At 30.0% G+C, this 14,394-nt stretch overlaps 1 protein-coding gene across 2 annotated transcripts in view; it reads left to right on the forward strand.

Moving 5' to 3' along the window:
* Positions 1–14,394, forward strand: part of LOC107161886 (neurotrimin-like) — a 100,565-nt gene that overhangs the window by 22,165 nt on the left and 64,006 nt on the right. For both annotated transcript variants that reach the window (XM_089220219.1, XM_089220218.1), the window contains exon 2: positions 9,102–9,208. In XM_089220219.1, the coding sequence (XP_089076345.1) occupies positions 9,102–9,208 (107 nt within the window). The remainder of the gene's footprint in view (positions 1–9,101; positions 9,209–14,394) is intronic.

The raw sequence follows: 14,394 nt of genomic DNA on the forward strand, positions 1-14,394 counted from the left end.
TTCTTCAAGATTCATGAACTAGACATTTCAAGGTGTTAGTTATTATTATTTATTATGACCATACATCTATTATTTTAATCGTCTTTAGAATGGTTTGGTTTTTGCATGCGTGGCTGGGTCCGTTGTGCTAGTGGCAAACAGCGGCGAAAACCGCACCGTGTTAAATACGTTCGTTCTGACTTAAAGCGTCGGAAGGTTTGACGATATACATCATGAGGATGAGGTTACGATAAGAGACAACACTGTCTAGCTGCGTCGAAGTCGTTTATTATGTACAAAAAATAACTTTAAGCCTAGAAGCGCGCACAGAGGTTTGCCCAAGGGTATACGGTCGAGCGGGTCGACTATTTCGGATGTTGCTCGTTGAAAACGTGGACAAGGCGAATAAGTGCCCTGTCCAGCACTACGTCGAGAGACTCTGACCTGTGTTTGGGAGAGGCGCGCGTTCGGGCGAGAACGTCGTGAAGACCACCGAGGTCGATTACCAGGCCCGGCGTCGCCTATCCAGAAACGTGGTATCGAATGGTAACGGTATCAATGTATTGGTCGATCAGAGACGTGTGACTCGGCTGGTAGCAGTAAACATCGCAACGAATCGTTAACGTCGCGAGTGGGGACGCGATATCACAGAAGTCGAATACCTGCAACATAATTCAAAAAACGAATACAATATAAATCATAAAATAATAAACACGAATATAATATTTAAAAAGTGTGCGTTGCGCACGGAAATAAATTATAGGCGAGAGCCTGAGGTGACTAGCCCGTATCACCACAATCTCAACGTTCCACCAAATGATTATATAACCAGATGGTGCTCTTCCTATTCAAGCCATGTAAACAAAATCAAAACGTTTTTCAAATCAATTCACCATTTATGGAAAAAAATCTTTATGAGAAATTATTGATTATTAATTACGCATCACGGATACTTAACACTCGCGCCAAATTTCTAACCATCGTCATGTTATTTGATACAATAATTACACCAAAGGTGATGTACAATAAATTATTCCTCATATGTGGTTCTACTGTATCAATATAGTAAGTTTGAGATATCAATAAATGCAGAAGTGCAGCATCAGCTGATTTCTTGTGGTTTTATAATATAATCTATGGTCACACAAAAAAGAACTAGGTTATTTTGGACTAATGTTTTAGTTTTACCAATTGACTTGTCAATTTGATTGTTAACGGATTCAGAGATGAAAGTGATCTCTTCTGTTCTTCATCAGTTGGACGCTCAGACTAAAGTAGGTATCTTTTTTGTTGTTAATTTCAAGTGTTTTTATATTTTTGACATTTTGTTGAGACAGCGTATAACTACTTATAATTCGCATATTGGTGAATCTAAGTATAATATTTATACTATATATTATATACGAGTATATAATGTATTAAGTATGTATATTATGCGTAAAATACAAACAAAAAATATATATTTTTCAAATATAAATATTATATTACAATAAAATAATTTTCGATTAAATACACCGAAGTGTAATACAATATTATTTAATTAAATAAATTGACATAGGTACTTGACAAGTAAAATAAATATATAATCACGGAAAGGGTTATAAACTTATAAACGGAGGAACGTAATTCACAAATATTAAACAAAAATTAAATTTAATTAATGAAATTTACCTATGGAATATATCAGTACCGATAATATTATTGACGTTTGTTATAAATGTTATTTAATGTTATAAAGTCCACTTAAGCATTGAAGTGTTTGTATTGAATTACACGTTAATATAGATTATGTCATTTCAGGAATAGTCTTAGAATCATTGAACAGTTTTGTAGCTAGCCAATCTTTGACCAATTTCGAATAACTTACAAATACAACATTATTATTCTGAGAATAAAGAGTGGAAAAGACTTTTGATATTTTCTAGGAAATAAATATACTGCCTGCGATTACCAATCGGAACAGTTAAATAACTGCATGTTGGTAGCTTTAATATTATATTGAGTTCGAAAATTAGGATTATGAGAATTCATATTTATTTTATGTAGTTGGTAGGTAATGGTGCGGTGTTCAATAATAAAAATTCAATTACTTTGTGGTTTTTATTTAAGATTCTGATTGAAGAGATGATTTTATTGATTTTAAAATTATGGATATTTTTCGTTTCTCATGACACTTTTTCAAGTAAAAAAATGTTTGGGTTTTAAACTCTGACTACTCTAAGAATAGTTTCTGATTGAAAATTATAACTAATTGATACTTTGTGAGGGGTCAAAAGAAAATAATTCAATAAATAGTATATAATTTACTTAGTAACGTAGAATGGCCGATCGTCTTCGCTCAAAATCGTTTTTCATGTTCAATGATTAATCATCGAACATTTAAAATTAAAATTACAGTGATTTATTCAATGACAAGGTACATTCGATATTATCTACGGTATAGTGGTTATCTATTTTTCCCTTTTTTATTATTTATATTCGTTATTTCTATGTAAGTACTAATAATAATAATTATAAATGTTGTAGCTCTAATTATTCAACTTAATTCTATAGTTATATTAAACGACCGTATTTGTCTTTTGATTGTTTAAACGTTGGAACTGATTTATTTCGAACATTTTTTTGCAATGAAATAAATTGTAATTCGTCATATTTAAATTAGCATAATGTCTTAAAAATTATGATCATAATTTAAAAATAAATTTATTATGTTAAATACCTATGCTTTAAACAAAATGTTAATAAATAAGTTAATAGAAAAGATAATAATAAAAATAAAATTTATTTTATTAACTGAAGGTAACTACTAATTAGTTTAAATTAAATACTGATAGAATATATTATTAATGTAATGTATATAATATGTTATCATCTAAGATGATATTATGATGATTAAAGCTATTTTTAATATTTTTAATTAATATTTTTCTTATTTGTGCCTTTATTTAATTTTTTTTTTATGTCTATTTTTTCAAAAACCAGGAACGGGTGGGAACTGTTCATCACAATAGTACAATACTACCACCAAGTTCTAAAGTCAGGCCAGTAGAATATTATAGCCTCTAGAAAAACTTACTTGAAAGTCTCTGTGAGAGAAATTTGAAATTCATCAGTCATGTAATGTTCTTCAGCCATTATGTCGATACGTGTTATTAGTTACAACCGGATATCCGGTGACTGTTATTTTTCAATATATACTCCACTGTATATACACCACGACGAGAGATATTAAACAGCGGTTTTGCTCGTAATAACTACCGGGTTAATCATACCGGGGATTGTGCTCGGTGTTAATAATTGCCGGAGCGTCCGGAAGTCCTTTTTGGGTGCCCACAAAATCTCCCGCACGTACTGCTTCCACTCCATCTTTCTCTCTCACTCTCCCTCTTTATCTCACTCTGACCCTCACTCACTCACACTTACTATCAGTTCTCAACCCACCCTCCACCACTCACTCAGTCACTCCAGCCGATGATACCCAACCACCGCGGTACAACGTTGAATTCCGGCAGTGATAATATTAGTTTGCTCGGACAAAGTTTGAGGTGGATAAGGGTGCAGCGCTGGCCCGAACTCTCCTCCGGGGCGTCTTATTATTATAATAATATGTGCATAATGTATATATATATACATATAGAGTCAAGAGACAAACGTCTCGGCCAATATTAAATCGAACCTTGGGATAAACCGCGATTAAATCATGCACCCGACCGGCAATATTGTACCCGTTCGAAAACGCTATATTTTGCCGCCGATGGGTGGTGGTCGGCCGCCATATATTTATACACATATATTGTACAACAACCGGGCACGGTTATCGGTCAGATACACAAACACTCAATCCCCACACACATTATTATGCATACCGATAAATTGGATATGTGTGTTCGGCGTCTTTATAGTATACTTAAGGAACACCCGGTCTCGATCGTCACCGCGCTTGCAGGCAGCAGTTGCGCGAGAGTCCAGATTTTTTTGCGAAAAATACATGCCATAATATTTGTGTGTAATACTCGTATTATACGTAATAACTATTTTTCGATATTATGCTAAATAAAATATCTAATATAGTTTAATATACCAGACGTTCTTACTAGGGCTAAAAACAACGTAAATAATATTGTTATATGATATGTAAGTATTACATTATTCATTATATTTCGAGTAATTCATACCAAATTATCTGGTTTTTATTATTTATATTACAGTGTACCTACCTATCTATATAATATTATAATATATACCTATTACATATATATGTATATATGCAATAAAGCAAATATATTGTACTGTAGTACTATACCGCATGTACATATATAGTACTTATTATTTTTACATTTTTCTGGATAACGCACTCGTCTTACTAGCAAGCAGGGCCGGATTAAGATTTATAGTGCCCATAGGCTGTAAAAAATTTGGTGCCCCTATTTAAAAAAAATGTCTTTACACGATACTTGATTAAATAATAAAATATTATTTTAGGTTTATTAGCCACAATATGTACATGTATATAATATGTGAAAACAAGTAAAAACATAAAATTAAAATAAAATAAAATATATTTTAGATTTATAAAAATATAAAATAATCATATTATAAAAAATAACGAACCATTAATTTATACTTTTCTTTTTTTTATTATTGATTACATAGATAATAAATATTAATATTGTAATAATATTATCTATGATTGATTATTACTATTTCAAATTTCCGATATATTTAAATAAAAATTTAAAATAACATCAGGATAGTATGCGGTGCCCGTGCCCCTAAATCTGTGGTTGTGTAGGCTGAAGCCTACACTGCTTACGCCTTAATCCGGGCCTGCTAGCAAGACTAAAAAAAAAATCATAACAATCGTAGGTAACACAAATTATTTTTAAATTAATATTTTTTTCCTCGCAAATAAACGAGTTATAGAAATATTGATTTTAATATAATAGTAGTAAGATCGTATATTGAACACAATTGTTCCTGCAGGAACTTGGGATATAAAACCGAGCTATATTTAGTATATTATATTATATTATACGTATTTCTTAGGAAGAATAAGGAGTACCTATGCTTAAGAGACTATTATGTTACCTATTATGTTTAATACAAATAAAATAGTTTGTCTCACTCAATGGTGTAATCATAATAATCGTTGACAACTGAAACACAATATAACATATATAAGTATAATAAGTATATACGTATATGCCCGTATGTTGTATGTACGTATCTTTATGAGGCTTAATTTATAGCCGATATCAGAATGTAATCATCAACCGATAAGCGCAAAATGTGATCCTAGCTTCACTCTATCTTTTTAAAACGAAACGTACTACTACAACAAAAATATTTGCTAAAATATTGGAAAAAGATAGACATAACTTTAATCAAAAATAATGTGGAGGAAAATGGGAACCAACTTTTTTTTTGTGGAGGAAAACGGTATCTCGATTTTTGAGGAAAAGGAAACCGCCCTCCAATGAAAAAGGTTGGTCGAGGGTGATTCTTTCGTTGACATATAGTAGGCAATCTAGGACTATTATGTGTTTTATTTTGAAAGGTTTGTTGCATTGAATGTTTTATGTTGTATATGTAGGTAAGATTGTTATGTCCGATTCTTGTTCTTGTATTAATTATTTCAGAACGTCTAGAGGCATTGACTGAGTTACCATTTAGTAATTTTCTTTTTTATTGATTTTAATTTGTTAGAGGTTGGTATTCTTAGCCTGTATTATAATAATATTATATTATATTAAAAAATAATTAAATTCCTGGTTACGCTATTGATTATATTATATATATATAATAAGAGTACACACCATCGCCGCAACTAGACGTTTTATAAAGGGGGTTGGTTAAGCTCCTGGTTTTTTGTGAGTTAACGGAACCTAACTATTAAAATTGTAATAGGGGTGCTTAACGCCCAAATCAAATCCCCTCCCCCTAGTTGCACCTATAGTACATAAACACACATTAAATTTCGTCGGAAATGAAATGAAGACATACGAAAACCATACACGACGTTTGCACTGTTTGCAGGATCACTTGCGGTGTGACAAAATAACTCGTTGAGGTCGTTGGACACGTCGTATTTGCAGTATAAGTTCACGCGTTATTCTTTGGATTTCCGCAAGCGTCTCGCGGTACATCATCCTGTGTATGGGGAACAAATCACCTTTTATACATATAACAATGTGTGTATAATAATACTCGAACATAAAACAAATATAACAACGCGAACGTAAATCGATTAAGGCGCGCACGACTCTCCGCATTTTATACACATACAAGTACATACACATACACACACACGCACACATACACATCGGTATTATTATATACGACGTTATATTATACACTGTTGACGATTTATACGATTTAGGTCCGTATTTTTTGTTATTTATTCGTTATATTATTATTATTATTATTTGATGAATGCAATATTAAACCGCGAGAGGAATCAACAAGACGAAAAACGCACCGGGTGACGCTCTCGCTGTTGTGGTGCTCGGGTGGCGGAAGGGGAGGAAGAGACGTGGCTGAATAATACAACACAAATGTCGTTGTTTCGCGGCGTTTTTTCTCTCCGCGCGTTCTGCATAATGTGGCGGTGGCGTGTCTTCCTCGTTTCGCGCTCGTGCGAGATTGATGCATCTGTCGCACATGTGCTGCTGTTGCGTGACTGACACACGCGCCCGTACACGACATCACCCGCTCTGGCACTCGGTCGCCGCCACCTACGCGCGGTCGTTTTCTTTCGTCCGCGTTATTACTTATTATTAAAATAATATGTAAAGCATGTTTTATTTTTCCCTTCAGGTTTTTCACTTTGGTTTGTTGCCGTTTTCTGCTCGGGTCCTTCTTTACACGTCGACCCTCTCTTTCTGCCTCCGCGCCCGTCTCCCTTCCACCAGTTTAGGCGGAATCGTCTAATCGCTTTTTGATACAGGATTAGTGTCTACTTCGTCATCTCATTAGCGCGATAAATTCATTTAATATTCGTTCACAGAGCTTTCGTGTCTGATCACGTTGATGTCACCGTATAGTCATACGTTTCTCCGTTACCTATACTCTTCATGTACGCGATAGTGCGACACACCACCCATCGAATCGAGATTATCGTAATAATAATTGGTGTATAGGTACACTGTACGGTTATGAAGTGCAGTACCCAGATGTTTATAGACTATAATATATCGTTTATATATAACTATCCAGTACCTAGGTAGTTACTGTATTGCGGTGCCCAAATGAAAAAACGTATACCCATACCCAGGTATATTAATATATAGATTATGTAGACGTAACTATATTATTGGATTAAATTTGTGTGGAATTTCCATGATATAGCTACGTATTATAATATATTGTTATTACTTATTATATATAACTACGAAATATGCATATATTATGTTTTATTAAACGTAGCATAAATGCATTTCTATTTACCGTTTTCGGTCAAATTATATTCCTCTGTGATGCAAATAATGTGTGTAAAACTGTAATATCAGTGTAATACACCCCGAAACCATTATATATTGAAATGTATAACGTTGGATGCCTAAACTTTTTGTTATTTTTAAAAAATTGTAATTTTTTAATAATCGATATACATTTTGCCTGGGTAAAGTTTCATCAAAAATAATAATAAAAACCGCAGTTTTCGAAAGTAGTCCATAATTTTTTTCCAATTTCTGTAACAATGCATATTATAATAAGTACCTACTATTCAAATTATTTTTGTATTCTTAATTTTTAATTTTATATCCATATTATACATATGTTTAATGTTTATACTTTACAGCCAATTGGTATTATACATAATATGCCAAATAAGGTACCTACCGAATGTTTATTTAAAACTAGAAATTGCGAGTGTTATCCAAGGATACTTTTTTTCTTGATTGAAACTATGAAAACTAGCTGTTGTGTTGTGTAAAGTGAAACTTATAATAATATTTTTTGCTAAAGCAGGACTGAATACTGAAATACTAGTTGAAAGTTCCATATTATGCTTCAAACGCGTATGTGGTAAAAATGATTCTATCATACTACTAATAGTATGTTATTATTTTATTGAACATTATATAAATTACCATATAGGTAGCTCAAATATTATATTTAGTTATAGTTAAAGTTCAAATAATAGATTATTTAGTTGACGGTTAAAGTAAAATCATTATGAATTATATTTAAATATATTATGTAAAACTGTTTTTGACATTGATACGCGATTGTAAATGTATTTTTCTTTTAATATTGTAAATTTTTGTGCAACATATTTATACAATATTATAGGTAATTAAATATTTTGTTTAATGATTCAATTTGGATTCAAGTAATAGCTAGTTTGCCTGCTCCAAAATTGTGCTTGAAAATCTTTTAGGTTTTTATTTTAAGTTAAAATAAATAATTATTATTCTTTTCAGATTGAAGTATTTTTTTCATAACTTAATATTATTTTAAATTTGTTGTATTTTAACTCAATTTTCATAAAATTTTATTATTTTATTTTTTCTGTGTAGTATTTTAAAAAGAATTAATTTGTCTTTGTTATTATGTAGGTTAGGTTAGGTTATCATCAGGAATTCAAAGAACAGTGAAAATTATTTTTGGAAAAACTTTTCTTTACTTTAAGTTTATTTATTGTAAAGTATAAATAATTAGGACACATTTATTTCTAACACGTAATTCTATTGTATAATATACATAAGAAATATATATTCAGTTATTATTTTGTGAATAAGTTCATAATTTCGTCAAGTTTCACCGGTGTTAATTTAAGTAAAAATATATTTATTCGGATAGTAAAATACTAAACGTATGTTTATATTAAACTGATTAAAGTATGTTTTACATTTCATTACGTTTGAAATTTTATTTCATATTTCTACACATTATTTTTTCAGTAGTTAAATTAAAAAAATGATTATTATATCATTATGCCTCGTCTGAAATGTATACAAAACACCTTAGTACCTAAGTATTCAGATATTCTATTATGCTTGGGTATTTGCTAGACAAATTTTTTAAGAAACCCTCGCCCAATGTCAATAACCATTTTAATTTTATAACATTGGAAATACTTGTAATAAGTACGTAAAAATATTTTTTTGTTGTTTCAGTGATTGCGGAAGATCCGGAGTTTACGGAACCCATAACGAACGTGACAGTACCTGCAGGACGTAGTGTAAAGCTAGGATGCTCCGTCAGAAATCTGGGATCATACAAGGTTTTATATATATTTTTTTCCATCGGAAATCGAATACGTGCTTAATATTACAGATAGGTACATGTATATATATATTTATATGATTTTACCTCGCTCTCTGAAACCAAAATCCATTATTTTGATTGAAGCCGGCGAGGAAAAAACACTCTCTTCACACAGTGTCACATTATCTGGATTTGCCGAATCAACTATGAGTATATACCTATGTTATTTTTCGGATGGAAAGTAATATTATTTCAATCAAATTTGCCACGATGAAAATACGAATTTCGTCACAAAAATGAAATACGAACGAGTTACGACCATTTTTCGCTTCTGTAATATTATTAAACATTATTTATTTTTTATATTTTCATTTATGTAGGTAGGTGCCCACCTAAAAACGTGATTATTTGAAGTAGATTCTAATAAATGACGTGCAATCCATTAAATCCTCGATTCGTTTATTTTAAATAATATTATTGTTTATTATATAGTATCAGCTATCAACACCAACGCGTTTTTAGAATACTTTTACGCTTACCGCTTACGTTATTATATTTATATTATTTTATTTTACGGACCGATTATTTTAAAACATTAATAACATATCATATTTGTACAATTGTACGTAAACAGTTTTGTTGAAGTTTATACGTACAATTTAATCTCTGGCTAGTTTTATAGACGTTAGTTAGGTACTTAGCTAGTTCTTTATATTCCACACGATCGGTGAACTATGTTTAGATTTCTTATCGCACAATGAAAACAATAAATTACATTAGTCGTCGGTTCTTCCGCGGCTTTTTCAGTTGTTAGTATTATGGTAAGTTTAAATGTTTGTTTTAACATTAAGTTTAATTAGTTTTTGTATTTTCTCTCGACGCCCGTCTCGAACCAGAGAGGCCTTATTTATTAACATTGTAGACTGTTGTAGTTGTAGAGATGGGAAAAAATAACTATTTTCATTTTTTTATTGCAGTGAGTTTAACGTGAATTCATTATAATATACTTTGGTGACTTTAGTGATACCGACTAACTAGAAATCCTTAGTTTATTAATTTGGTACGTTATGAATGCAATAAAATATTATTGAAAATATTATATATTATATCAATTTAAGTTTTATTTCACACGAATATCGATGTAGCTTAAAATATTCGAATCCGAATGAATGAGAGTTTTGTTTTATTGATATTAACTTAACTTACATAGATCAAAGAAATGAGTATGCATAAAAAACAATTAATACAATATCTGTGCATAATTATAATTTGTAAAATTTCTAAATGAAATTTAGAATTTTTTCTGCGTTCCGGTTATATGTACGAGTATTTTATTATTTCTATCAAATTTTATATATTTTGATGTATCTATAATTTTATCTTATTGTTAAATTATTAAACTTCGCAGTTATAAATTATTTTTTTTACTATAGTCATCAAGTACGCTTGTTTAAATACAATGTTGATAGAAATTATGACGTATTTACATGTCCAAAAACATCGCATCGTATTTTGTAGAATTTCAATTCAACCTATCTGTGTTAGCTGGTTAGTGGTATAAAAGGTAAATGTTATTCACAATAAATTATATTAGTATAAAATCGTTTCTGATTGCGTTGTATGTTTAATGTTTATATTGTTTTAGCCTGCTGTATACAAACTAACTATGTTATAGACAATATTCCCCAGACAAAAAAGTACCTAAGAAAGTCAGAATGGTTATAAATTAGTTTTTTTTTTCTGAACAAGTTCTATTATTATTCGAGTGTCTATTCTACATTAAATTCATAAAAACAACTTCTTAAAATAATATTTCAAAACTATATTATCAAGTATCGTGTAGTATAATAGCATGTATACATTTTTTAATACTTTTTGGTTTTTGGAAATTTTTAGTATGTCCAACCTTTGTCCTATGTTGTATTATTATACTTCAACATCTAACCTTCTCGAGGCCTTTGATCCCTAACATAAACACACTCATATTTATGTATGTATGAAAATTTTTCTCAAGTGTCACGTTACGGATGTTTGCATTTGAAAAAACTAAAGTCGGTATTATGCACAGACATGGTGAACATTTGAGGCGTGTGCCAGAAAAAGGGCAATTGGAGCTGTATAAGGGTGAAAAAAATCCGTTCAAAAATGCCAGAGGTATTCATTCTGTTTTGCACAGCTGTATAATTCTCGTCTAGCATAACGCACGTGTGTCGAATTTAAAGTTTACGAATACACCCTTTTTTTTTATAGGTAATCTCTTTACCACACGACTCAAATAACTAAGCGAACTCATACTGTGGCCATCAATTTTGATTTGAAATTATTTTCATTTTCTTGTACATTGATAAAACCCACCTTATGTGATTTGTGTTCGTTATATTTAAAGGCAGGTTAGTCTATTTAGTTTTAAACGTGATGCAGTGTAGGTACTGAACATCAAAACGATCGTTGAACCCAAATATTACACGGTGTATATAGAATTTACGGGTATATTGCTATGATACTAAACAAAACTGAGAATGTATATTTTATTGAAAATATATATATTTAACTTTTATTTAACTATCTTCGATTAATGCTATCTATAGCTTGTATAGCTATACCAATGTTTGCTATTTCAAAGTTACTCGTTTTATGTAATGAAGGTTTTGTGTAAAAGTAGGTATATCATCATTCATCAGTCTGTTAATTTCAAATACTTCAATTATTTGATTAATTAGAAACAATATATGTTTGTTTAATGGTATAATTTTTAATTATATTATAAATAGAGTATATGAATTTTTTATTTTTTATTTATTAATTTAATTGTGTCAATATTCCAGGTATTTTTACAATGTTAGGTACTATAATATACGATTAATATGATAACAATATTAGGTTTACAACAATTCTTACAATGATTTTTTTAAATTTTGGTTAGCTTATAACTCTAGGTCAGAATCTGAGATTGACGTGCCTTCTTTAGGTTCTAGAAGGATATCCTGTGGTAGCCGAGTTTTAAGTCATAGATTGGTAGATCTTTTGCCGATTTTGAAGTGGAGTGCTCCGTCAACTTTGTGAAGTTTTTCACGGAAATCTTTAAATTGTTGTGTTAGCCTGCAGGTAGATATGTGTGGTAGGCCCGTATCATTGTGTAGTTGTTTGTATCTCATGAACCAAGGGGCTTTTAGTGCTATTCTTAAAAAATTATTTTGAAGTATTTGTAATTTTTTAATCTTTGTTTTTGAGTTAGCTGCCCAGCCAGGGCACGCGTAAGAATATGAATTAAAGTGCCCCAGTATGTACATGATGATACATGTAAACGGTTAAAATGTTAGTAAGTATAGGGTCATTTGCTTCCAGTTAAAAGTGCAATCTTAAGCCCATTTATAATATTACAAGTTTTATCAGAATATAATATATGATTTAATTTTTTGACGGTTAACCAAGGACTAAGGTTTTGTTGACAACATACTTTGTTTATCTAATTTATTTAACTATACTTTTCTTATGTTTGAATTTTTTAAGTTTTTTACTAGCGTTGGACAACTAACCGATTCAAAATCATAAAGGTTATGCAAAAGTTGCAATATTAAGGTAGAGAAGGGCACCACCTGAGAGTAATTGGCCAATTTCGCCGGTGTTGCCCCTCGTTTTTGATTATTATTTTTGGTAGCTGCAGGGCCGCGGGCGTTGAACATTAGTTTAACCAACCAATTTCTACCCTCTTTCACTTATTTTTATCTTAAGTACTACTCCTTTTACTCCATTGTAATAATGATAAGAGCCATAATAATAATAATAATAATTTATAGCAATAATAATTATAATGATGATAAAATAATAGTACTACAGACCAAATGTTTTTATCTTTATTTTTTCGGAATTGTAAAAGTTGAATCAACTTACTGAGTTTTACTTCTGGTCTGAGATGATTTATTAAAATACTATAGGGACTTAAAATAATAAAAAGTATCAGGAATACAATGGAAAAATACTAAATTTGACATCATGTGTACAATGTACAACAATCATGGTTTATATTTGTCAAAATATAAAATATTTCCGAAATAATTTTTGTATTTTGTATGGTATTATTTAGATTGATTTATTTTCGTCAATATGTGTCGTTAATTCGTTTCGTGAACATCTACTTGAGGGCTGCCTCAATAAATAATACATATGTGTCGGTAAAAAAAATCTTCCGTAAATCTCAATTCGTATATTTAAATCATATTTATTTAAATATTATATCGTTTGCCTTACAAAAATTACAATAATATGATTCGATACTTTAAAAATGAAAATAAGTGGACTATGCGGTGTAGTAAAGTAACTTTTTGATGAAAAATTTATGACTAATTCTTAATGTTCATAATATACAAATATATCAAAAAATGTATCCATTAAGTAGTACGTGTAAAAAAAATACAGATTGTTTTTAAAATTCATTTAACCAGATGATTGTTTTGAACTAATAGAGCTTATTCATATTGAAGTAAAAATTGATTAAATAAATATATACACTTTTTATAGCATTATATAGTTATAAAGTCACACATTTTCTTAGTAAAAAATAAAAATTGCTTTGAAAAAAAATACCAATTATTAACCATCTACTTTGTAGTAGGAGTCAAAATCCAAATATATACTACACTTTTTGATGTTAATAAAAAAAATAACAATAACTTATATGCCCTTTTTAATAAATGTATTAATTGTCTATATTTTATTTAAGCCAAATTAAATTTTGAAACATTTACGGTTTACTTATTTATTATATTCTAAATATATATTAAGTTAGTATAATAAGTATTGTAGACTATAGTTAGTTATTTTATTAAGTTTTGTATTAATATTAATATTCATTCTTCGTTATTTTTGAATACTTAACGTCGATATTTTTTTTAGTTTTTACTTTTGGAAAGTACTTTGTAGTAGAGTAAAATAGGTTAGAGAAGTTTTAGAGAAATTCTTGTTGTATGACAATCAGAAACAGTGATATGAGAAAGCACCATTTCGTTTTATCGAAACATGCATATCAATCTATAGGATCAACTATCAACTTAACAAAAAAAATGTTTCATGGCTATAGTTTTATCTAAATAAAATTACGAAAAATATGTGGGGACATCGATTTAATCTGCTTATGATGTATAAGGTCAGATTCTTCGATTGTTTTTTTTTTTATTTTCCAACATTTGATTTAAATAAATGTCT

The sequence above is a fragment of the Diuraphis noxia genome, unplaced genomic scaffold (genome assembly GCF_037042655.1).
Source record: "Diuraphis noxia isolate RWA-SAM2 unplaced genomic scaffold, SU_Dnox_SAM2 contig0002, whole genome shotgun sequence".
NCBI classification, from domain to species: domain Eukaryota; kingdom Metazoa; phylum Arthropoda; class Insecta; order Hemiptera; family Aphididae; genus Diuraphis; species Diuraphis noxia.